This window comes from Clinocottus analis, unplaced genomic scaffold (assembly GCF_023055335.1).
Source record: "Clinocottus analis isolate CAN_PGR_092001 unplaced genomic scaffold, fCliAna1.0.p SCAF_36, whole genome shotgun sequence".
NCBI classification, from domain to species: Eukaryota; Metazoa; Chordata; class Actinopteri; order Perciformes; family Cottidae; genus Clinocottus; species Clinocottus analis.
This window is the reverse complement of record NW_027176109.1, coordinates 1,099,416-1,123,317: the sequence shown is the minus strand read 5'-3', so window position 1 is coordinate 1,123,317 and position 23,902 is coordinate 1,099,416. Positions and strand designations below refer to the sequence as shown.

The 23,902-nt window shown below is 44.6% G+C and overlaps 2 protein-coding genes across 2 annotated transcripts in view; both read left to right on the top strand.

The window, feature by feature from the left end:
- LOC137799549 (exostosin-1b-like) overlaps nucleotides 1–21,071 on the top strand; it is a 31,675-nt gene extending 10,604 nt beyond the window's left edge. Inside the window, exons 2-11 of the mRNA XM_068596345.1 lie at nucleotides 10,627–10,720; nucleotides 12,795–12,902; nucleotides 13,345–13,464; nucleotides 14,936–15,068; nucleotides 16,220–16,338; nucleotides 17,079–17,174; nucleotides 17,425–17,514; nucleotides 17,743–17,903; nucleotides 17,982–18,153; nucleotides 18,668–21,071. Coding sequence (XP_068452446.1) covers nucleotides 10,627–10,720; nucleotides 12,795–12,902; nucleotides 13,345–13,464; nucleotides 14,936–15,068; nucleotides 16,220–16,338; nucleotides 17,079–17,174; nucleotides 17,425–17,514; nucleotides 17,743–17,903; nucleotides 17,982–18,153; nucleotides 18,668–18,853 — 1,279 coding nt within the window. The 3' untranslated portion in view covers nucleotides 18,854–21,071. The remainder of the gene's footprint in view (nucleotides 1–10,626; nucleotides 10,721–12,794; nucleotides 12,903–13,344; nucleotides 13,465–14,935; nucleotides 15,069–16,219; nucleotides 16,339–17,078; nucleotides 17,175–17,424; nucleotides 17,515–17,742; nucleotides 17,904–17,981; nucleotides 18,154–18,667) is intronic.
- Nucleotides 1–23,902, top strand: part of LOC137799537 (CUB and sushi domain-containing protein 3-like) — a gene marked incomplete at its 5' end in the record, with an annotated part of 388,544 nt that overhangs the window by 45,195 nt on the left and 319,447 nt on the right. The gene's annotated exons all lie outside the window — the stretch shown is intronic.

Sequence of the window (23,902 nt, the reverse complement as noted above, 5' to 3'; positions counted from 1 at the left end):
AAACTAATTACCTGCCCCGCAGCAGGAATTCATTAGTAGATGGTAAAGCTTTGTTCTGGACCAGCGTGTGCAGGGAGGAACCCAGCTGCCTCCCAGGACCTCGTTATGCAGCACATTCCTCTCTCAGATCAAGTCCACTTGTTCTTCGTCGTTTCTTCTTCCTCCTCCGTCCATCTGGTGGCCGCCGGCTCCTTTTTAGTAAAACTTGTATTTGTCTAAATACTCCTTGTTGTCAGCTCGTCCTCGAGACTCCTCCAGATGCTGTTGGCAGTTTGGTGAATAAATGACATCAGCAGAAAGAAATAGATTTACTGAAAGTAGGTTCAGAGGCGAGGATAGAAATAATTAAAATAACGCGTGACTGCACGTGTGCAGTTGCAACTCGGCAATCTGCCTGAAATGGTTTACAGTAATTGTAACCCATGTAAACCCATCTTGTCCTCCCTCTGCCCTCCCTTTGTCCTGGCATGCGTTTCTGGGTATTACCAGCCTGTGTTGTTAACCCTTTCCTTTTCTTTAATCGGTGTGTGTGCACTCAGCAGGGCTCAGTGGGTCCAGAAGCTCGGGTCGGTGTTATTGGTGTATCATGGCACCAGCATATAGGATTAGATCGCCCTCTTCCCCCACGGCCATCACATTAGTGAGGGAGGATTGATTAGATGGGTTAAAGGCTGAGGGTGGCAGGCAGTGTGGCTGATGGCAAAGCTGACCCAACCGACGTAAGCCTTCATGAGACTTTGGTACCGAGACGCAGGTTATTAATGCCATTCACGTGTCACACGAGTCAAGTGTTGCATTGAGCCAATTGTATTGGAAACCATATTTTTGCAGTACTTTAATTTTAATATAAGCAAAATATGTGTTTTAATTTTAATAAACTTATACAATAATTAAATTAAATGATATGTATTTAATGTATAATTATATTTATATATATATATATTTAATGTATATATGTATTATACATATTTATTATATATATATATATGTATAATACATATTTCTTATATATTTATGTATTATATATTTAATATGTAATTAAATTATCTATATATTTAAAATCGTTTGTACTATTCAACTCGTTGACTATTGTCATTTAACTGACCTCGCAATATGTAAAAAAAGAAATTTAAAAAAGGAATAAATGCAGGCGTGTGATGTGCAGCAAGGTGCTGCTTTACTGGAATAAAAAGGTTTTGTCAGCGTCTCTGGATGTCGACGTCTCTTCGCTTTGAGGAACTCGGCAACCTGCAACAAATGAGGCATTTTATTATGAAGTGCACTGACAATGCGTTACCAAGTGCCACGCTCTTCTGATGCTTCCTGCAATGTTGTGCATCCTCTGGGATGAACTGCAGTGTTTTTCCCCATCACCATTAGTGCCGCCGCCACCCTGTAATCTCTCTCTCCGTCACTGAGGCGATGGGGCTTTTCTCCTCTGTGGTCTCTTAATTGTGAGGTAATCATTTTTTTGCCTCTTGAGAGCAAAAAAATGGCCGTGTTTACACTTCATTTTTGGCGGCTTGACTCGGCGAGACACTAATTTACTCTCAGCAGCCGAATGAAGCCACTTCATTACTTCGTACTTGCTTGGGGCTCATGGCAGTCTTCTCCCAGTGCGTTTGAGGCTCTCCGTCACCAGCAGCCGGCTGGATGAACGCCCAATTTCTCTCTTTCTCATGTGTTTTTACAGTAAAAAGACCTCGCTTCTCGTGATGCCTCGTCTGTTTATGTTTCGAGATATCTTTTTCTTCCTCCTCCTCCTCCCCAATAATAAAAACATTTGGCAGCGATATCTTCTTTCTAAACAGTGATGGTTGCTTTGGATGATATTCTGATCCACTGGAACTCCTTTAACTTTCCGAGGAAATGTTGCTCCTTTTTAAGAGCTAGATGATCCAAACCTGCCATCACCTCTTTGGGTACTCGGCTTCATATTGTCCCCGGTCATAACTGTCATATGGACACACACACTCATGGTCGTACGCCCTCAACCCATTTAGATGTAAACAGTCGGTACATGTGAGAGAAAAACCATGAACTCTCTCCTCTTCCCCTCTCGTCTGAAACACTTGCATAAGGCTCTCGCCCGGTTTGTCCTGCATGGAGCCTCATGCCTGTACACATTCACACACTCGTACATGATCCTCCAGTTTGGCTGACGCATTGCCCTCTCCAAACTGTCCCAAATCACACACAAACACACACAATGCTTCAAATCGGGCCTCTCAGTCCAGGCAGATGCTCTCCTCAGCAGTCGAGCTTTATCTAAATCCCTCTCTCCGCGTGATGGATGGGATCAGATCAGACACGGCTCACGAGTCCATTTGATGGCGCGCTGATGGCAAAAAATTCAGTTGACAGCGTTTCGTATTCTGAACTTAGACGTCACAAAGCCGCCGTCTCCCTGTCACGGCTATTGTCACATTGCTTTGCCTTTTTCTCTTAAAGGCTGACAGGAGTCTTCACCCTTTCTGGAAAAGCTGTCCACACGCTGATACATTCATACACAACCATGTATTTCATCCACTGCTTTGTTCCTAATTTTGCTGATTTCATTCCCGTCTGTGTACAACCCCCCTCAGCCTCGTGTTATTCTCCTGTTTCCACTTTGCGTTCATTCCGTGGCATCGCTCGTTTTCCCGTTTCACCCTCGGCCTCACTCTCCAGCTCCTGTGTCATTCAATCCCTCGGTCCTCTCCATCGCTGTATCTGCCTCCTCCCGTCCTCGCATCTCTTCCCTCATGCGGCTCGCCTCCTATCTCTCCGGCTCAGATGAATCTGCTCAACCTTCACCTTGTTAGGTTGAGACACTCTTTCATTCATTCATTGATCCATGCTGTTGGTGGTTAACCAAGAAATTTGAAAGAAATGTATTTCCCCTCAAGGCTACACCATAATACTCCGTCCCAAATGTCCGGGTTGGAAATGCAGTGACGTCACAGTCATTTCCAAGTATTTGCAGAAGAGGGGAAACTAGTGTGATCCGAATCTCGCCTGTCCGACATCTTTTATGTTGCCTGACTTCTTTTTACAAGTCCGTGTTGACATTCCCGCGCTAATGGCCGTTCCATTAGCGGCAGTCATTTCATTATCTCCAACACTCCCTTGTTCTGGTTTTTTGATATCCAGAGAGAGCACTTCAAAGCGTCCCTCATCAACCTCATCACGCTGATGGATAGCTGATTAGAGATGTGGGCGGCTTCCTCCAAACTCCTTCAGGATTCAGGGGGAATCCAGCGGCTCTTTTTATGGCTCAAACGTTTCTGGATGCATGGATGTTGATAAACCTGTGTGTGTTTGTTTGGTCAGTGTTTTGGGCTTACTGTAACTCGAGGGCGGTGTATGACTCCATTTTGAGGGATATTTGAAGAGATGAAAAGGTTTTTTTTGCCCTTTGGTTCTGCTGGTGCGAGAGGGCTTAAGATGGATGGATACAGAAGAAGGGAACAAGAAAAAGAAGTGTGATAGAAGATTCAAAGCCTAGTAATTATGTGAATTAACCTGGGGTCATGTAGAACTATGGTAGCGCTTGAAACCCCCTCTGTGTGTCTGTAAATGTTTTATAAAGCTGTCTTTGAACTCATTAACCAGAGGAAGAGGGGTGAGCCAAAGGTGCCTCGAGGAAAAAAGCAAATGCTTTGTTTTTCAAAAGGTCCTATTAGTATTAATATCATCTTCTCTCCAGTGGGGGGAGCAGGTAGTTTGCTCTTTAAACCTCATTAGTCAGCGATGTTGGCTCTTTTCTTATAAAGTGTAACCGCCCTGCACGCTCAAAAGTTGGTAATCTTCTTCAGAAATGTTTTTTTTGTTGTGTTTGATAAATCTCTCTTTCCACTACTATGAATAACAAAAAGAAGAGACAACAATTCAGTATTTAAAGCTGTTGCAAGACTAGAAATAAGAAATAACTTTTTTTTGCGTGAAGACCTGAAGTGGCAGACGTGGAAGCTTTCTGGCTGGATTTAGCAATTTATGGAGCTAATGTTGCTACTTCCACTTGAAGGATTACGATTTCTTTCTGTTGAATAATTTCTAAAAACTAGTGCACTCTTGCTAGTTCATCAAAATCGCCTACCCTGTCTTTAAGTGCACTTATCTACTCATTTTTACAAGTAGGGTTCAGAAAGATGAAGGAATCATCTCCACTTTAAACTGCCTCTGATTTTACTGATGCTTTTTTTTATTCAGACAATTAAGTATATTTTCTCATTAGTCATGAATAACTATGATGCTGATTGCTGTCGTACTTTGTGGTTCATGCTTCATCAAAAAGGGAGAACATTCCTTCGTAGCATGTCGAGACTTAACCCCCTTAGAGTGCAATGTCCGTTTACATTCAGGGACACAAATGATGACATTAAAGTTTAAACAGAATGATTATTATAATCATTCAGCCTCCAGGTGTCATGACACAACTCAGTTTGTGTAATCAAGTCTAGTTTTTTTAAATTTTTATCAATTAAAACTATTTTTCCTTCAGCTCTGCTGCCTTTGCACCGTTGCGTCCCCGTTCACGCTCGAGGCAACGTTATCTCGCTCCATCGCTGTAAAAAAAAGTTGCTCATCTATCACAGCCGGAGGTAAAACAGTCAAGATTAACTACGTCATTAAGTAAAAGATAGTGCCGTGAATCTCAGTCACACAGCGTCTCGTCAATCTCTCATTCCCCGTCCTGAGGCCAGCGGAGTATTTTAAGCTCCATCTCTCCGGGCGAGTAAGTGACTCTTCATAGTTCTTCTGTCCACTAAATTGTCTGGCCTCTCTTTTAAAGTTACACGGTGTTAACTGCATTGCATTGTGGGAATTCACACATACAGAGACAACTCTAAGATTCTCTATGGGGGGTTTTTCTTGCTGTTGATGACTGAACCAGAGGTCTTTCTTCTCCAGTCTGCTTTCCAATATTCATCTTGATGGATAATTACCCCGGCTGGAAAACGAGTGCGGGGGTGAACATTAACCCCACATCTCAAGCAGCCATTTGATCGCCTCGTGGAGATCAAACCGTCCTGTAATGATTGCCCTCATGCTTGGAAAAACTGCGTGTGTGTTGATTTTTAATCGGCGGCAGCCTCCGGTTCTGAAAAGTGACGGTGGAGTGCTTTAAAAAGCTGCAATCTCTTCACTGGCCTTCAGGGGGCGACTCCTCCGGTTGGGAAAAGAAGTCTGATTGTGTAGAAGTCCTTTCAAAGCCTTCTTCAGAGCAGCATGATGTTCATGTAGAGTCACGTACCCTTACAGCAGGGTGCATACATCACTGACGGCGTGGCCACTCGTGATTGACAGGTCTCTTCACCGGCTGCAAAAAAACCTGCTGCCGATGGTTAAGATGCAGAACTTGAGGCCTCAAAACCAACATTATGTTTTTTTTCTGGCATAAGAGGTCCAATGCAAGTCTTGCGGAACGGGGATGTTTTTCTTTTGTGGTCGTGTTGCTGCTTTTCTGTGTGCATGAATAAAAGGGCGCGCTGGCGTTCCCTCGTTGGGCGCCGTCACTACGTGTTGCTCATGTCTACCTCTTGGTGCGTCTTGTCAGGCGGAAAGGAAAGCAGCCGGAGAAGAGCCCCGGCAGCGTCTCCAGCTATTGAAGTCACTCTGAGTGTCGAGATCAAACTGAGGCTTTGTGTGTGTGTGTGTGGGTGTGTGTGTGGGTGTGTGTGTGTGTGTGTGTGACATTCCTGCCATGGGTGGCTCTGGCTGTGTGGGGGCTTGAATACAGCGTGCGATTGTCAAACGGCTGTTGTTGTGTGCGTTGTTTTTGTTCTTTTCCTTCTCTCACTTGATGACAGTCACTTTCACTCGCTGCCTTTCCAGGATGGAAATTCCTCTGGCTTGAGTTAAGAGTCCTGGCAGCAGCCGACTGCCCGTCAGGCTCAGATGTGGAAGAGGAGGAGGAGGAAGAGGAGATGAGAAGGACGAGGGAACGAGCTGGAAGTTCCTCTTCTGGGAATTCCGGTTGTTAAGGATTCTTCTTGTGACCGATGACGGCGACACGGTGAACTTTTGGAAAGATTTCAGGCGTTTTCTCTTTTATGAAAGTGAACATTTCTTTCATTCATCTATTTGAGCCCCACTTTGGACAGTTTGTCCATCACATGCAATACATTAAGCCACGCTGAGCTTTCCAAGAGGTTAATCCCTTGATGATGATTGGCGGGTGGGGGGGGGGGGGGTATTTTAACTTTTCCAATTAATTAGTCCAGCTTAGAGTATGATGTCATGTGTGTTGAATTGCAACTAAGCTGCACAGATACAGACTCAAATATCTGAATCGGGTATTTATTATCATTATTTTTTGATGCAAAACAATTCAGTACATTTATATTTTTATGTAATTATTCATTTAGTTTTTCTAAGGTAGGAAAGCAATGTTTAAGAGCCGGATGTTTCCTTCACACATTGAAGCACACAGATACTTAATTTAACACCTGGTGTTGATCAAAGCTCGTCGCTATCGGACTGAAGATGTTGGATGGTTTGTTTTAAAACTATTTCAGTGTCTTCAACCTCATCATCAGAATCAGAAATCATTTGTTATCACGTTCGTTTCATACGAGGAATTTGTCGACATGAAATTTACGATTCTTCTTATTTGGGTTTTTGTCAAATTCATAGAAAGTCAAGGAACTGCCGTTTCCATATCTTATATTAATTTACTTTGCCTGTCAGGAATCAGGACAGTCGATCAGTTAAAAAAGTTAAAAGTTGAAAAGTTGAATCACAGCCATATAAATCATGCGTGCAGTCCTTCCCTCTTTGTAGCAGCTAACTTTGCCTTCTTCATTTTAAACATGCTATGATACAACATTTCCTCCTGTTTCATCGAAATGAAATGATTTCTTTTGTGCGTCATAACGCACACTCTGAGCCGTAAACCAGATGAATCCACAGCAGAGACGCCAGATGTTTCAGAGACGTTTCAGAGACGTTTCAGAGATGTTTCAGAGATGTTTCAGAGATGTTTCAGAGACGTTTCAGAGACGTTTCAGAGACGTTTCAGAGACGTTTCAGGGCAGCAGGCCGTCCGGGCGCTTTGTGACTTTGTCGACTTGCCACTGAAGCAATGCCTCTGATCGCTGTCATCTCTACTGTGTGTGTGTGTGTGTGTGTGTGTGTGTGTGTGTGTGTGTGTGTGTGTGTGTGTGTGTGGTCCACGCAGGTTATGAGACACAACACTGTGCTGTTGTGCGTCTCCTCGGCTCTTGACGGAGCGATGCAGTTCTTTTTCACACCATCCGTCCTTGTTGCTAGGAGACTGGTTGATCTTCTCTTCTTCTTTTGACCCATCTCTCTTCCCGTCATCCTTCGTTCTCTCTTTCAGTGAATCATACTGTGTTCCTGTTCTGCAATAGTCGTAAACTACCTTTTGATTTGTCTTGTGTATTTGCATGTACTGACATGGCTCCATCTCCCAGAGCATTAATAATACTAATAATTAAAACTTATAAAGCGCTTTTCAAGACACTCATAGACACTGGGGACAAAAAAGACAAAACAAACAACATTTATTTAAACATACATTTCACAGCCCGGCATCTTTTCCCCAAAAACAGACCTAGAAAATGTTCACATGCACCATGAAAGACAGATTAATTATTGATACTAGATGTGGTGTAGAAGTAGATCAGTGTTTATCATTTTGTTGTTAAATTTGCCCTCCATCGACTTCAATTCATGAAAGATTTAATCCCTTTTTTTGGCCGTCTATTGATTCCCTGTTGGCCGTGAAGGAAACAGCGTGTTCCTCAAGAACTCTTTAGGTAACGAGCGCTGACTCATCGACACACAAATAGTGTTGTGATGAAGTGTTGCTTTGATCTCGTCTTCATTACACCGGAACGACAAAAAAACAGACTCATGTGAAAGAACTATCATGTCGAAGAGATGGTAGTTTCTTAGAGTGTGTGTGTGTGTGTGTGTGTGTGTGTGTGTGTGTGTGTGTGTGTGTGTGTGTGTGTGTGTGTGTGTGTGTGTGTCTGAACAGTTGGCTGAGGTGACCTCTTCAGCGAACGCGCCCACATGCGTTCTGTGTTGTGCGGCTCCACAGTGCGACTCCTTGTTGTGCAGCTTAGTTTTGATTATTTACAATTTCTTCTTCTCAATAGGATCATCCAGATAACACATTTAAACAGATTTGGATATGTTGACCTGTGCTTTTTACAAAAAATACAATTGTATTTTAAGGGCAAATATAATTTTAATATAATGCTGGATTATAAATTATTAAAAATACTTAACTCAATCGAAGCCAAACTTTGCACATATACTCTATACTATAATTTTCTTGCTATATATATATATATATATATATATATATATATATATATATATATATATATATATATATATATATATATATATATATATATATATAGACACACACACACACACACACCTCCTCTTAGTCATTCAAATGGGCCTCGTGGTTGAGGAGGTAATCTGAATGGAGTACAGGTATATTAACCATTTGTATTTTCAGGTTAAGGTGTTCTGCCTGTTGTTGGTCAGTATATTAGTCCTGCAGTATTGATAATATCCTAAATACTTATTTTAGTAAGCTTCATTACAGCGTTCATCCTCTTATGTACAGTATGTGGTGGCAAAGAGAAGACGAGTGGAAGCTCAGTGGTGTTTATTCAGAGATGAGGAATCTGCTGCTGTGAGCCGTCTGCATGTTGCAGGAGGGTCGGACCGCGAGGCGGCAGGATCACCTCCTGCGTGTGGAGTTAATTACTGACATTGCTGTGACATGCAGGTATGACTAACTCCTCCTCGCTGACATCCATCCTGTCTGGATAATGAGTCCGGTCTGTTGAACATCTACCGCACATGCATGTGCACTTTAAAAAAACAGAAAAATGCACGGGGGGGGGGGGGGTTTACGGAGCTGATATTTTCTAAACGCTCATGCTTAACATGTCTGACGCATGCGGTAAGCACACTGAGACGACTCCTCCCCACAGGCAGCCATCTGGAAGACTGGTGGAGAATGCAGGTATGCAGGGAGAGCAACATCTGGTCTGTTCTGAGTCTGCACAGGAGACGGGATGGATGGCTGGAGGGATGGGAGATTTACACCCAGCCGGGCCCAGATATGAACCTACACTTTAGTTTTTATAGGCCTGGAAAAAGGGGGTCAGTTATTAAGTTCCTCTGGCTGGATTATTTGTACGTCATGTTTCATGATAGTCAGACCCGGTGAATCAGATTGTTTCACAGCAGACAGACATCTGCTGCTCCTATTCTCTACTTCTGTGTGCTCGTGCATAATGGAGACGTGACAGTGTGTTACTGTAGATGGCATCCAGCTTAATTGTAGCTTTTAATGGTTTTAATCTTCTCTAAACTCCCCATAGTGGCTGTTAACTGTTAATGGTATGTGTAGTCCAAAGCGGATTATCCAGAAAGATGTTGCATAATCACCAAAGTTGATTTAACATTGCGCTCATTTCTGACCCCCACCGCACTGCAGGAGAGCAAGACAACGCACAACTTTGGGGGGTTTGTGTCTTAACGGTTAATGTGATTCATGGTGCCGATGACAACTCGCCGTGCACAGAATGAGAGCGTATGAAACGATGGGATGTGGTCGGATGTCACTCAATTATTCCCCTCAGAATATATCGGTGTCAGGCCCGACGTCCACTGAGCTGAACGTTAGAGCAATCTGCACACTTTGCATGAGATGTGTTTGCCTGGTTGGTCTCTGAGTTCCAGCAGCGATACGCTGCCTCCACACGGAGAAAGTGGTGTTTTATAGAGTAAATTTACTGGATTGTGTGTGCGCAGTAGTCCCTAAAATACTGGGAATAAGATGAAGCTTCTCTTTATCGCTCCAAAAATGGAAATTGAGGAGAAAAAGTTCAAATGGCTTCAAGGTGTTTCCTTCAATGCACATGAAGCACAGCGTTAAAGTGTCATACTTTCACTTCGTGATGCAACATCCCTGTGTTGTTGTGTACGCCTGCCGACAAACACACGGAACTGAAAACACAATCAAAGAAACGTTTAGGAAACTCGCCTGAGGCGCACACGCAAGCGTACACAAACCATCACCTTGTAATTATTCCATAAACAAGCGCATGAAGTATGAAGGAAGGTTTGTGTCTATTTTACCTGAAAGTTTCTGGTCTGTAAGTAAATCATCTCCAAATCTCTGCTCTCAATTTAAAAAATGTACCTAAAAAAACACTCTCAAAAAAAGCTCCAAAGGAAAATTGCTCTCAAAAAAAATCCTGAAAAAAAAAATTGCTCCAAAAAAAATGAAGTGCTCTCAATCCCAAAAGTTACAGGTTGAGGTTTTTTTAGAAGGTAATTTGTGTCTTTATCAAGCGAGCAAATCTCTTGTTTAAGTAAATTATCTGACTGCAAAAAGACTCTCAAAAAAATTGGAAAAAAAACGCTCAACAGCAAAAGAATTCGCTGCTGAATGAGACAGGAGTTTCTATTGGAGTTTCTATTGGAGTTTCTATTGGAGTTTCTACTGGCTCACTGGAGCACACAATGTGTGCTCATGAACATTTGCCTTAAAGTCTTGAAATCCCTTCATCAGAAGGTCTGAACCCGTCTTTCGGTCCGTGTGGCGCTCTGGTTCCTGACGTCTGCTCTGCCGTCGTCCCACAGGTACGACTACAGAGAGATGCTCTACAACTCCACCTTCTGTCTGGTTCCTCGAGGACGGCGGCTCGGCTCTTTCCGCTTCCTGGAGGCGTTGCAGGTCAGTGGCGCTCGCTGTTTTATAAATGTTCTGTTCCTGTCTCGTCTGTCACAAGCACTTTGAAGGAGTCGCCAAATTAACCCCAGAATCAAAGGTGGACCCCCGCGTAGATCCTTCAGCTCTGATGACGCGTCTGTCCGGCGCAGCTGAGCTCGACGTCGAGCTCGTTACCAGACAATAAAGCCATTAATCAGTGGTGTGGTAAATGGAAAAGTGATGTTCTGTGCTCCTCCCAGTAAAGCGCTCTCTCTCCCACCACCATTCATTCTGGTGACGAGCTCAGCCAGTGTTGATTCAGCTGCCTCTGACTCGGCGTCTGCACTGCCGCCATGTTTCCTCTCGGTGTTTTCTAACTTTTCAATTTCTTCACTGTCTTTTTGGAAATGATACCAATTAACACGCTGGTAGCGTCTTCAGCGAAGGGGCCATGATAGCTCGTGATGTATTAAGCCCGTCCATCTTAATGCCTCATTCACTCAATCTGCCAAATCACTTCAAAAAGTTAAATCATTTGTACATTTAAGCTGCAGCATTGAGGACAGTTGCATGTGATGATCGTGTCGTTTCCTCTTTCAAGGAAACCTAAAATGGTCCAAGAAGAAATGCACAAGTTTCTGATTGGATACCACAGGAGATCCTTTGTTAAGGAGGTGATGAACATGTGCACGCTGGTGTTGAAGCTCCTTTAGTGCTTCAGGTTCATACCATAGTTCTAGGTATAGAATGGGTCTAATGAACAGTTTCACACATTGTAGGGGCATACGGACCTCTCAGGTTATTAATATAAACAAAGGTTGTTATATTAGTCGGTAAATCCCAATGCAATGCAGGTCGATGATGTCATGAAATGTCATACGACTACACCACGAGGATGTGCTGGTCTCTGTTTTCATGTGGACTTTCGATCGTGGAAGTTTGCAGGATTAAGTTGATTGACATCGGCGAAAAGGAGTGAGAAGCGTCGTGAATGGCTCTTTCTGTCTGTCGTTGTTTTCCATGAGTTATGTTCGTGTCGAGTCTCTGGACGACACAGGAGCGGTCCGGGAAGAGAGGGAGACGTTTGAGCGAGTAGAAACAAGAATGATGTCTTTTGTGTTTACGACTGGGGGAAAAGATGAGCGGCGACTCTTTCTGTGACTGCAACGGCGAGCTAATCGCACCACTGGGAAGCCTTGGGGAAGGGGGGGGGGGGGGGTGATGCCGTTATTGGTCACAATCGGCTCAAGCCGGTATTCCAGCAGCCGGACAGGAAGCGGTGATGTGATGCTCTGGCAGAGCGCTGAGCTGCAGGAGCTCTGGATTGCTCTGAGACAAGAGGAAGCACGGCGGCGTTTCAGCAGATTGCTGCTGATGACACCGAGGAGATTAGGGAGTGTGTGTGTGTGTGTGTGTGTGTGTGTGTGTGTGGGACCAAGGCCAATCGCTGTATGGTACCCCGCTTAACAGATTATCGGGCCGGTAGGCCGGTAGTCCGGGCAGGACGCTGCACTATTCAACACATGCACAGACGTACACGCTTACATTTAAAGCACAAACATTTGTGATTACCCGCTAGAAATGATTTCATTCACAAACATGGAAACACACTCCCGTGTGATTGATCTTTCAGACGCAGGGTCAAAGGTTAAAGTGTGTTTTTGAAGTGTTTCTTCCTTTCCACTGCAATGAACATAAAGGTATATATCTTTATTATGACACTAGTCATCAAGGTGCTGCAGCAGTTCTGTTGTTAGTGGAATATTTTGGAGGATATTTTGCATCTCTTGGTTTAGTTTCTTGATTCAATGCTTTGGGAAACGGTCATGTGTGAGCTGAGCATCATGCTCAGGTCTTTATTTTGCTGCCTGTGTAGAAACATCCAACTTTCTTCTCTTTGCATATAAACATGTTCAGACCGACGTCACAGAAGCGTTCATCAGACTCCTCCAACTCTTTATTTACTCAAGCACTCTTTCTTGCTGCTGTGTGTTTGCGGTTTTTACCTCGCACCACGATACCATCGTGAACACAGTCTAGTGTGTGTGTGTGTGTGTGTGTGTGTGTGTGTGTCTGATGTTGTGTATCACTCTTGCAGGCAGCCTGTGTGCCGGTGATGCTGAGTAACGGCTGGGAGCTGCCATTCTCAGAGATCATCGACTGGAACACGGCGGCCGTGATTGGAGACGAACGGCTGCTGTTGCAGGTCGGTACAACACCAGCTGACGGCGGACGCTGCAGTTGTGTTACTTCAGAGTGTTAGTTCACACTGCAACAACAACACAAAAGGAAAATCTGTGCACTGCGGTGGCATCGATTTCTCGAGGATAACAATGTTTGTGACCGCAGGAGCTTATCAGGCTTCATCTCAGATTAACTACAGATGTTCTTTACTTGTTTTATACCAATTTGCGTCGACTTTTGCACCACGTTCGGTCCTGATTTGTGTATTTGTCCCTATGTCGCCTGAAGCTCCTGGAGGCTGGATCACAGGTTCACTGTCTATGCCAACTGAGCCTTTTGAGGCCCAACGTGCACTTCTTTCTGCCGACGTTGCGTTTCGCTGCAACACTCGGTGTAATTCTCCAAGACTTCCATCTTTTTGTTTTTGTTCGGTCGTGCTCACATGTCCTCCTCGTGGCTCTCAGATCCCCTCGACGGTGCGCGCCATCCACCAGGACAAGATCCTGTCCCTCAGACACCAGACCCAGTTCCTCTGGGAGGCGTATTTCAACTCTGTGGAGAAGATCGTGCTGACCACACTGGAGGTACACACACACGTACACGCACTCATTGCATGCTTAACGCACTTCACTACAGTGCCATCTGTTTTGTTTGTGTTGCATCCAGTCATTTAGAAAGTGTCAGATGTTGCCGCTGTGATTCTGCTGTTTCCAGCTGCGTGAAAGCAACTTCTGCTCGATTGCACACGAATACAAATCCGGCGGCGGTCTCCTCGCGTTATTGGCTCTGCACCGACTTTGTGTTTTTGTGCAGACTGTCGTTGCGGTCGTGATTCCCACAACGAACCGGCGCCAGGCGGTTCACATCGTCTCCAACGCTGCTGAAATGTATTTCAGGTGTTTTCTCGCTGCGGCGGGGCCATCGATCGCGTCAGTAGTTTTTTCCTGTCGGAGTTCATCCATCTCTAGTCCTCTCTGCTGAGTAGCAGCTATCTCACCGCGGTTGGAGTTACAAACAAGCAAAGACGAGAGCCGGGAGGAGTGTAAAAGGATGAAGGAAGAGAGGATGTTTCACATTCACAGTCACGCTTTTGGGCATCTTCATATCCACCGGCCTCGGCCAGCAGTGGACCCTGAAGGCCTTCAGGCCGCCAGAATGAGAGCCGAGGCTTTTATCTGACGGTTGTTTAGTTTGATAAGTGTGAGACTAAAACAAACAGGAAAAGTACTGCTGTTTTTTTCAGTTGTGTAGCCGTGTTGTCGCCCCATTAGTTGATGTTCTCAGATAGTGTTACAGAGGCCTCGTCCCCAGAGGGAGGAAGTGCTGCGACTCGTCTGTCGGTCGGGTGAAGTTACAACCCCGAAGAAGCCGATCTTCGATCTGTTTACGCTCGCGGCGTCTTAACCCGGCTGCTAACACGTCGGAGAGCGAGGCGCTGAGGCGTCCGTTGCTTTCAGGTCGTTACAGACAAGACGCTTTAAAGAACGCACTGATAAACTGTGGAGATATTACTATAAAAACTGTATAAATCACTTCTTTATTTACTCATAACCAGCTACTTATAGACTGATAACTACACATCTGAACACACAACTCACATTATCCTCTTTTATTATAACACAACATTATCAAACAGCCCTAGTGGCTGCAGAGACACACACTGAAGTGTAGTTTAGAGGAAAAGAGCCTAAAAATAGTTTTTCAAAGTGAAGCTGTCTGCGGTGCAAAGGGACGCGTTGTCTTTGATGTTACGTTAAAGAATTAAACGTATATATTTGGTTGAGGCTGGAAACATCTGAAGCGACGTTAGCGTTGTTTCTATTCTTTCATTCGGTCCACGCGACGTGGAGGCATCAGGAGAAGCCTCGTTTCTCGTCTGCAGGTGTGTTTGTTTGAGGATCTGCTCTCGCTTCACAAACAGCTAGAAGACGATGTAATTGTTGTTTGTGGTTTTTCTTCTTCACACGGGAACAAAGAGCATTGTGAGTCCGCTGATTTGATATTTACCAAATCTCTCCTGTTTGGAAAACATTCATTTGAATCTGGTCTGTGCAGATCCTCCAGGACCGAGTGCTGCAGCAAACCTCCAGGAGCAACCTGATGTGGAACAGTCTGCCCGGAGGCCTCTTCACCTTGCCTCAGTACTCCACGTACCTGGGAGACTTCCCCTTCTACTACGCCAAGCTGGGTCAGTTCATCACGAGTCCTGCGCGTGCTAATCGCTAACGACCACGCTCAGTGATTACACCTGCCGTGCTGCGTTCATACTCGTGTTAATTGGCCAGAAACGGAGCGGCTTGTTGGCGACATCGGGGATTCTGTTACCTGTCACCTTTTCTTCCTTAACGAGCCTAATGAGACGTGTTCAGTTCCTCTGTGTGTGTCAAGGAAACTACGCACGAAGAGACGCTTTAACGCGGTAAAAGAGGCGTTAATTACAGATAAAAAGCCGGTTAAATATGCAGAGTTCAGACGGGCATGGGAAACCTGGAAAAGTCATGGAGTTTTAAAACGGTTATTTCCACGAAATGTGGTTAAGAGTCATCAAAATGTGGTTTTAAAGTCAAGAACGTTTGGTTTAAAGTCAAGAACGTTTGGTTTAAAGTCAAGAACGTTTGGTTTAAAGTCATGAACGTTTGGTTTAAAGTCATGAACGTTTGGTTTAAAGTCATGAACGTTTGGTTTAAAGTCATGAACACTTGGTTTAAAGTCATGAACACTTGGTTTAAAGTCATGAACGTTTGGTTTAAAGTCATGAACGTTTGGTTTAAAGTCATGAACGTTTGGTTTAAAGTCATGAACGTTTGGTTTAAAGTCATGAACGTTTGGTTTAAAGTCATGAACGTTTGGTTTAAAGTCATGAACGTTTGGTTTAAAGTCATGAACGTTTGGTTTAAAGTCATGAACGTTTGGTTTAAAGTCAAGAACGTTTGGTTTAAAGTCATGAACGTTTGGTCTAAAGTCATGAACGTTTGGTCTAAAGTCATGAACGTTTGGTCTAAAGTCATGAACACTTGGTCTAAAGTCATGAACACTTGGTCTAAAGTCATGAACACTTGGTTTAAAGTCATGAACACTTGGTTTAAAGTCATGAACGTTTGGTTTAAAGTCAAGCATCCATCGGTCAACATGTGTATGAACCCTGAATTTGAGCGTGAAGCCAAAACGACCTCGGTGACGTCAGCGTGTCACCAGAAGGGCGTCGGGTTGAGGACATTCAGTTCTTACCCGACGGCTCTGAACTTTGCTCCATCGCTTCAGTGACCTTTTGCCTGTGATGAGTGTAAAATAAATGAACTTTAGTTACTCTGTTTTTTGTGTGTCCCGGTCCGTTTTCAGGGGTGAAGCCGTACACCAGGTTCACGGCCATCGTGCACGTGGTGAGCCCGCTGGTCTCCCAGTCGCAGCCGGTCATGAAGCTGCTGGTCTCTGTGGCCAAATCCCAGCACTGCGCTCAGGTAACGAGTCACCGCACGACGCCGCTCACTCGGCTCCTGCTTGGCCTGTGAAGTGGATGCTCCATGAATAACAGCATGGAGACATTTTATCTGATGAGGAACGCAGAGTTTTAAGATGTTAAAGGGAATGAAAAGTGGGCGGAGCTATAAAATATATATAAAAAGGTCTGTTTGTTTCTGTTGTTTTTCAGGTTTATCACTTTAAAGGTGTTTGCTTGAAACCAAAACAAACTGTCAAACATCAAACTCGTTCATTTTAATTCAAACTTTAAGTTACTTCCTACACAAAAAGCCGTTTTAAGACACGAACAGTGATGGTTGTCTGAATTTTAACGTCAAAGTCCCTCGTGTTGCTGAAGCAGCAGCTTGCTTTTCTGTGTAAATATGTACAACCCTGCTTATTTTTGCAGACTCAACATAAATGAGGATTCTTTCTTCTTCCTCCTGGATGTGAAACTGCACGGCAGCATGGAGGCGGCAGCGCGCTCAGTTCTTTAAAACATTAACAGCGATGCAGTTTGTCGCTGTCACGGAGCTGTAGGCGTGTGACAGCTTCTGAAAATAGTTCTGCAGTAGAAAGAGACGTCTAAACACGAGGCTTTATTGTGGGGTTTTGATCTGTAGATGTATTTATTTATAAGCCAGACACGAGACGTCTTTAGCAGCTTTAACGTAGACCTCACCGGGTGAACGCGGCATGCAGATGACTCGACCCATTTCTCCCTCTTTTCCTTGTGCAGGTGATCGTTCTGTGGAACTGTGACAAACCTCTTCCTGCCCGGCACCGCTGGCCCGTCACCTCCGTTCCTGTCATTGTTATAGAAGGAGAGAGCAAGGTAACAAACAAACAAACAAACAAACAAACAAACAAACAAAGCCGTACACTTCACCGAGTCGCCATTTTTCACGTTTAACACCGGAAGCCTTCAGTTCAAAATGAGGATACGTTACATTAATGTGGTTTAAAGACCTTCATAGATTCTACATTTAAACCCTCGAACCGTCCTGCCTTTCATATTTTATTATATATATTATGGAATAGTCATTTTTTTGCTTGAGCGTCTGTGTGTTGCTCGTCTCTTCCAGGTGATAAGCAGTCGCTTCCTGCCGTACGACACCATCCCCACCGACGCCGTGCTGAGTCTGGACGAGGACACCGTGCTCTCCACCACAGAGGTCAGACTACGTTTTTTTTAATATATATATATATATATATATATATATATATATATATATATATATATATATATATATATATATATATATATATATATATATATATATGAACGTGTGGTTAAAGTCATGAAAACCCTCTGGTCTCCATGTGTGTGTGACCTCTGGTCCAGACATGGGCTCCACAAGTCGTCCTGGAGGTGGTTTCATCCTGTCGTCGTGTGTCTCCAGGTGGACTTTGCCTTCACGGTGTGGCTGAGCTTCCCCGACCGCATCGTGGGTTATCCGGCCCGCAGCCACTTCTGGGACGCCAGCAAGGAGCGCTGGGGCTACACCTCCAAGTGGACCAACGACTACTCCATGGTGCTGACCGGCGCCGCCATCTACCACAAGTACTGAGCTCCTTTCTTTAGCGCGTCGCTTCGTCTGCGCTTGAAGTCCAGCGCTGACGCAACGTCCTCTCTCTTCAGGTACTACCACTACCTGTACACCAGCTACCTGCCGGCCAGCCTGAGGAGCATGGTGGACCAGATGTCCAACTGCGAGGACATCCTGATGAACTTCCTGGTGTCCTCTGTGTCTAAACTACCGCCCATCAAGGTCACCCAGAAGAAACAATACAAGGAGACCATGATGGGACAGGTGAGGCACACACAACATGTTAATCCTGTGAAGCGAGTTCACTTTAGATTCTGGCCTGGAGGCAGAAGAAGTGTCGGCGTGATTGTTAAAAGAGAGACAACGCAGAGCTTTTTCCTCGTGTCTCTGACGCTGTGGTTCACGAGAATCAGCTGACGGATGAACACTGTTTGGAGGCACATTCTTGCACGTGGATAAGAAGCAGCAGCTGTCACTTCCTTCACTTTTAGGAGGATGTGAAATCCAGCGAGCTGCTTCTTCTCTCTCTCACGCCGTAATGTTGCTGCGTCTTCATCGTGGTCATCGTAGACTCGTCACCCGCTCAAACCGCTAACAGCGTTAGCCGCTAAACCCGATCATCAGTCAATTGTGAATTTAAATTTAAATGCTTCTTTCTTGCAATATGCTCTTCAATTTAAATAAACTCATGAATATTTAACGACACCCTCTGAAAGGTCAGAATAATTGTTGATGCATTATTCATTTTTTTTTATCTGTTCTCTCTCTTTCCCCTCAGAGCTCTCGGGCGTCTCGCTGGGCCGACCCGGACCACTTCGCCCAGCGCCAGACCTGCATGAACAAGTTTGCCAGCTGGTTTGGCACCATGCCGCTGGTCCACTCCCAGATGAGGCTGGACCCGGTGCTGTTCAAGGACCAGGTGTCCATCCTGCGCAAGAAGTACAGGGACATCGAGAGACTATAACCTTCTGACGAAGACCCCAAGACCCAGACGCAAAGGGGGGTTCGGGACACATGCGGACACGAGGAAACCTCCACAGACGATCCGGTGTGTCCGTTTTCTCCGAGCCGAGCGCAGCGGTCCCACCGATGGGAACGCTCAACGTCCCGGCGTTGGGACAAACCCCACAGCTCGCTGCTGTGAGTCCCCGCAGTGGAAGAAACACCCGTATTGTTCCTGCGCTCGCTGCACAGAGGTCGTCTCTCACGGGCTGAACATTACTGATGACCATGATGACAACACTGCTCTGAGGTGTGTTTCTTGGATGGACGGCTGCACGTCGCTGTGCCGTCTGCATTGAAACAGAAGCAGCAGGTGGAGGCGGCCGCAGAGAGGACGTTTCCATCGCTGGTTTGTTCACAGTGCCTCCGGTTCATCTCACGGCGCTTTGAGGGAAAGTCCCGAGCGCCTCGCTCTCGCTGCTTTCTGTGTGTTTTGGTGCTTTTCTCACGATCGGCTTCGTCGTCGATGGCACGATGAAGCTCCGGGTGAATTCTTCTGGTCGGCGTTCGCATCGCTCCCCGTCGCTGAAAGCAAAATTTAATTTGTATTCAATTTGACAAAGTTAACAATCCTTCACGCGCCATTCTGACATTTTTATTCACACGACTTCTCTCAATTCGAGCAAGAAGTCCTGAGACGACTTCTAGAATAATGTGCCGGCCAGAGGATCCCACAGGAACTAGGGAACGGGTCTGTTTGGGGCAAAGGTCGTTGTCTTCCCGCCGTGGACGCCGTGGACGCCGTGCACGTCGTCCACGGCGGGTTAGTGGGAGGAGCCAGCGCTCGATGCTTCAAAGGTTCAGCGTTGGCCTCGTGACGAGCAGACGGCTGTATCGTCTCCTCTTGTGAAGAAACATCTCCAGATTGGCACGTTGTGATCATGTTAAAAGACACGAGGAAACTACAAAAAAACTCCATTAAGTCTTTTCCTTTCTGACATTTTCCCTCGACGTAAATACTCGTTCCCTTTTTTCAATTTGTGCCAATTTGCATCTCTGAGGTTCAGATTATCAAAGAGTGAAACCAGGAAGTGAAAGTCTTTAAAGGTTCGGTTCTCATTCCTGAAGGTCAACGTTTCAACTTCTCAATCTACTTTCTGCAGATGCGTTCACGTCGCTGAAAGTTCTCTCAGAAGCTTTTAAAACTATTTCAAAGTGTTCAGATTAACAATCGCTCTTCATTTAACTTCTTGTCCTCGTGCGTCATATCGAGTCGCCCGTGTCTCTGCGTCCCAGCGCGTCTTCACCGGCGGGATAATGAAGTATCCCCGGTGAGCGCTAGCAAGCTAGCTAGTGCTCAGCTAGCTAACGAGCTAGTGCTTAGCTAGCTAGTCGCGTGCCCGGTCGCTTCACCCTCAGTTTCTCTGAGATAAATGGTTTTTGCTAAAGGGCGTCTTCCTGTAACCTTCACCACAATATGTGCCAATAAAATCATTTGTTTTTTTTATGTTTGTCGAGGCGAGCAACGCCGGGAATTCCCCCCAAAACATTTCCCGTCTGTGCGAGAGAGAGAGACGAGTGAGAAAAGAGCAACTGTGTGAGAGAGAGAGGTGTTTTCACAGCTCGATGGCAAATAAACAATCCTCGTATTACGAATGGAGACGGCTGAATCTGCTCGTGAGCAGATTCACATTTCAGACATGAACTCGGTGCAATATTTTTAGATTACGTTGTTTTTCTTTATCTCTTCTCCTTTGTGTGGTTTCAGAGGGCGGGGGGTTATACATTGATGTGCCTTCAGAAGAAATACACCTATTAGTTGTTTCCCCCTCTCTCCATCTGCCGTGTGCCAGAAACAGCTCCTTGTTTTCATCCGGTGGGTTTTATTGTGTTCGTTGTCGACATCCAGTAACACAACGGCTCCACTAAATGATTTAGTTCAACACTGGAGCGCCACTAAAGACGTATCACCGACATACATTCCTGCCTTTTTCTGTTGTAGGAACTACGTTTGTTTTGTTTCTACACACACTGCCTTGTATTTCTTTACCTCCCCAGTTGTCACACGTGAAACACACAACATTCAATCACACACAGTATTTATCAGACTGACTCTCTGCTTCCTTCTGCCTCTTCTGGAACCGCAGAACTCATTTTATAGAGATTATGATGGAGAGATGGAGGAGGAGGAGGGGAGGATGACAAATCACAATTTTGTAAAAGAATTTTATAAAAACAAACCAAAAAAAAAAGAATAAATAAAATATTTCATATAAACTGTCTGGTTGTGCTTTATTTTCTGTGTTTTGGTTGCAGGCTTCACGCGGTCATGAAAACCTGGAACAGTCATGGAGTTTGGTTAATGAAATGGTTGTTTCCAGGCCTGGAAAAGTGCTTGAAAAAAAGGTGTACAAGTGTTGTATTCATGTGTTCATGACGTTCATTCACGCTGAGACACAGGCTCGTTCCTGCCGTTGGAAAATATCAACAGTTTGGTTTTGGCGGCATCAAGACGAGTTTCAGTTCAATGAGCTGATTTTCCACAAGGTTGAAAGCAACGTGTCTGTTGCCAAGAGCCTCAGCAATAATGGAGCCACAACAATATATCACTGTGTCATCTGCATGAAAATGAGATTTGACATTTGGGACGTTTCTGCCCGATGTGTTTAAATAAATTACAACCAGAACAGAAAGTCATGGAAATCTGGTTTAGTCATGAAAGCCCATTGTCAACATGTGAGCGCTGTGGTTTTGTCCGCTTGTCTTTTAAACAAATATTGACTCCAACGTCGGCGAGAAGAACTTTCTTAACTCTCCTCTGTGTCGGTTCCTCTCTGACCCGCTGCTGACTCACTTTGAAGCAACACAAAATGTGTTTTGTGTGTTTTATGCAGTGCGCCCAGGAGAGCCAAATAATACCTTTAGCTGTGTGTGTGTGTGTGTGTGTGTGTGTGTGTGTGTGTGTGTGTGTGTGTGTGTGTGTGTGTGTGTGTGTGTGTGAACCTTATATGCCAAGGAACTGCTGTGTTTACATAAATCTGTGTCAGGATGATCGGTTTAGACACGCTGCATAAATAACAGCATCTATCCAGGATGATCCTGTGGTGCATGAGAGCTGCCAATTCAGCCGCAGCAGCTACAGGAGAGATACCCCCACAACACACACACACACACACACACACACACACACACACACACACACACACATACATACATACACACACACGACAAACTGGGCAAAAGTCTTCATGCAAAAAGCTGGACCTGTGCCTTCTGCACAGTGAAGACGATCTAGCGGAAAACCACCTGAACATCTCATCAAGACCACGTCCACTGAGCCAAATCAGGAAAAAAAACATGAGATCCTTCTGTCTTTTGTGTGGAATGAGAGGAAATAAGTGATTAGTTATAAAACCAAAGGAGGGAAGCGTCTCCGTCCACTGCCAGACGTCTGCTCGTTTGATTTATGGGAACGCTAATCAATTCCACATCTCTTAATCCGGTGAGGAGCGGATCTGCAGAGATGAGTCTCGGCATGCAAGTCGTCTGGGCTTCATCCAGATGTTGCATCAAACCCTGTGACCAACATGTTCCTCCTTTTCCTTCAGGCTTTACATCGCAGCAGCTCGCTGCAGAGTTCCTACGAGCATGAAACACCTGGAAGAGTCAACATATCAGCAGCATACATACAGGCATCTATATAAATGTTTATTCTTTTAATCAAACTATTGTCTCTCATTCATTTGAGTCATTTAAGGTTTACTGTATGCTTTGAATCCTCATTGTTAGTTTAAATACTACATTTTATCACTTTTTACTGTTTACACACACATTTCACACAATGTTTGATCATGAACATTTAGTTTAAAGTCATGAACATTTAGTTTAAAGTCATGAACGTTTAGTTTAAAGTCATGAACGTTTAGTTTAAAGTCATGAACATTTAGTTTAAAGTCATGAACATTTAGTTTAAAGTCATGAACATTTGGTTTAAAGTCATGAACGTTTAGTTTAAAGTCATGAACATTTAGTTTAAAGTCATGAACATTTGGTTTAAAGTCATGAACATTTGGTTTAAAGTCATGAACATTTGGTTTAAAGTCATGAACATTTAGTTTAAAGTCATGAACATTTAGTTTAAAGTCATGAAAATGTGGTTTTAAAGTCATGAAAATCCATTAGTCAACATGTGCATGAACCCTGTCGTTACAACCGTCCATAAATACATTTAAAGAAACAACCCATTATTAATATGATATGTACAAATGAAAGCAATGATGGTGTGCAGGATCATCTTTCAATCAGAGGATCGGTGGTTCAATCCCCGGCACTTCTAGCCCACGTCGATGTGTCCTTGAGCAAGACACTTGACCCTAAATTGTCTCCTGAAGTGCCTACAATGTATGAATGGCTGATGTTACTGATGTAGCTCCTTCATGGTGGCTCCTCCCATCAGGGTGTGAATGCATGAAGATGTCATGCAGTGTTAAAGCGCTTTGAGTGGTCGGAAGACTAGAAAAGGGCTTTACGAGTACAAGTCCATTTAATGCAGTGAGTGTTTTTGGATCCCATTCTGCATCTTTGAGCATCAACACATACAAAACCACAAGATGTTAATATATGTATGTACTTCACACAGCTGTGCAGATAATAACAGGCTTGTGCTGTGTGTGTGTGTGTGTGTGTGTGTGTGTGTGTGTGTGCGTGTGTGTGTGTGTGTGTGTGTCTGTGTTTGTGTGTGTGTGTGTGTGTGGATCATCAGATGTTCCAGCGTGTCATGACTCACTTCACGCGTCACCACGCTGCGCACGAGGCCGTTTATATGTCTGTCACGTGATGGATAAAAAAATATGTTGTTTAGCTCAGCAGATGGTCCAAAACTGTGTCACCATGCAGACACACACACACACACACGCACACGCACACGCACACGCACACACACACACACACACACACACACAGGGCTGTGCAGCATCGTGTTGCAACTACACAATCGTCATGTAGTATGCATCTCTGACATCAGAAATCCATATCAAAATAAAAAACACATTGAAAAGCTCCATACAGTTTT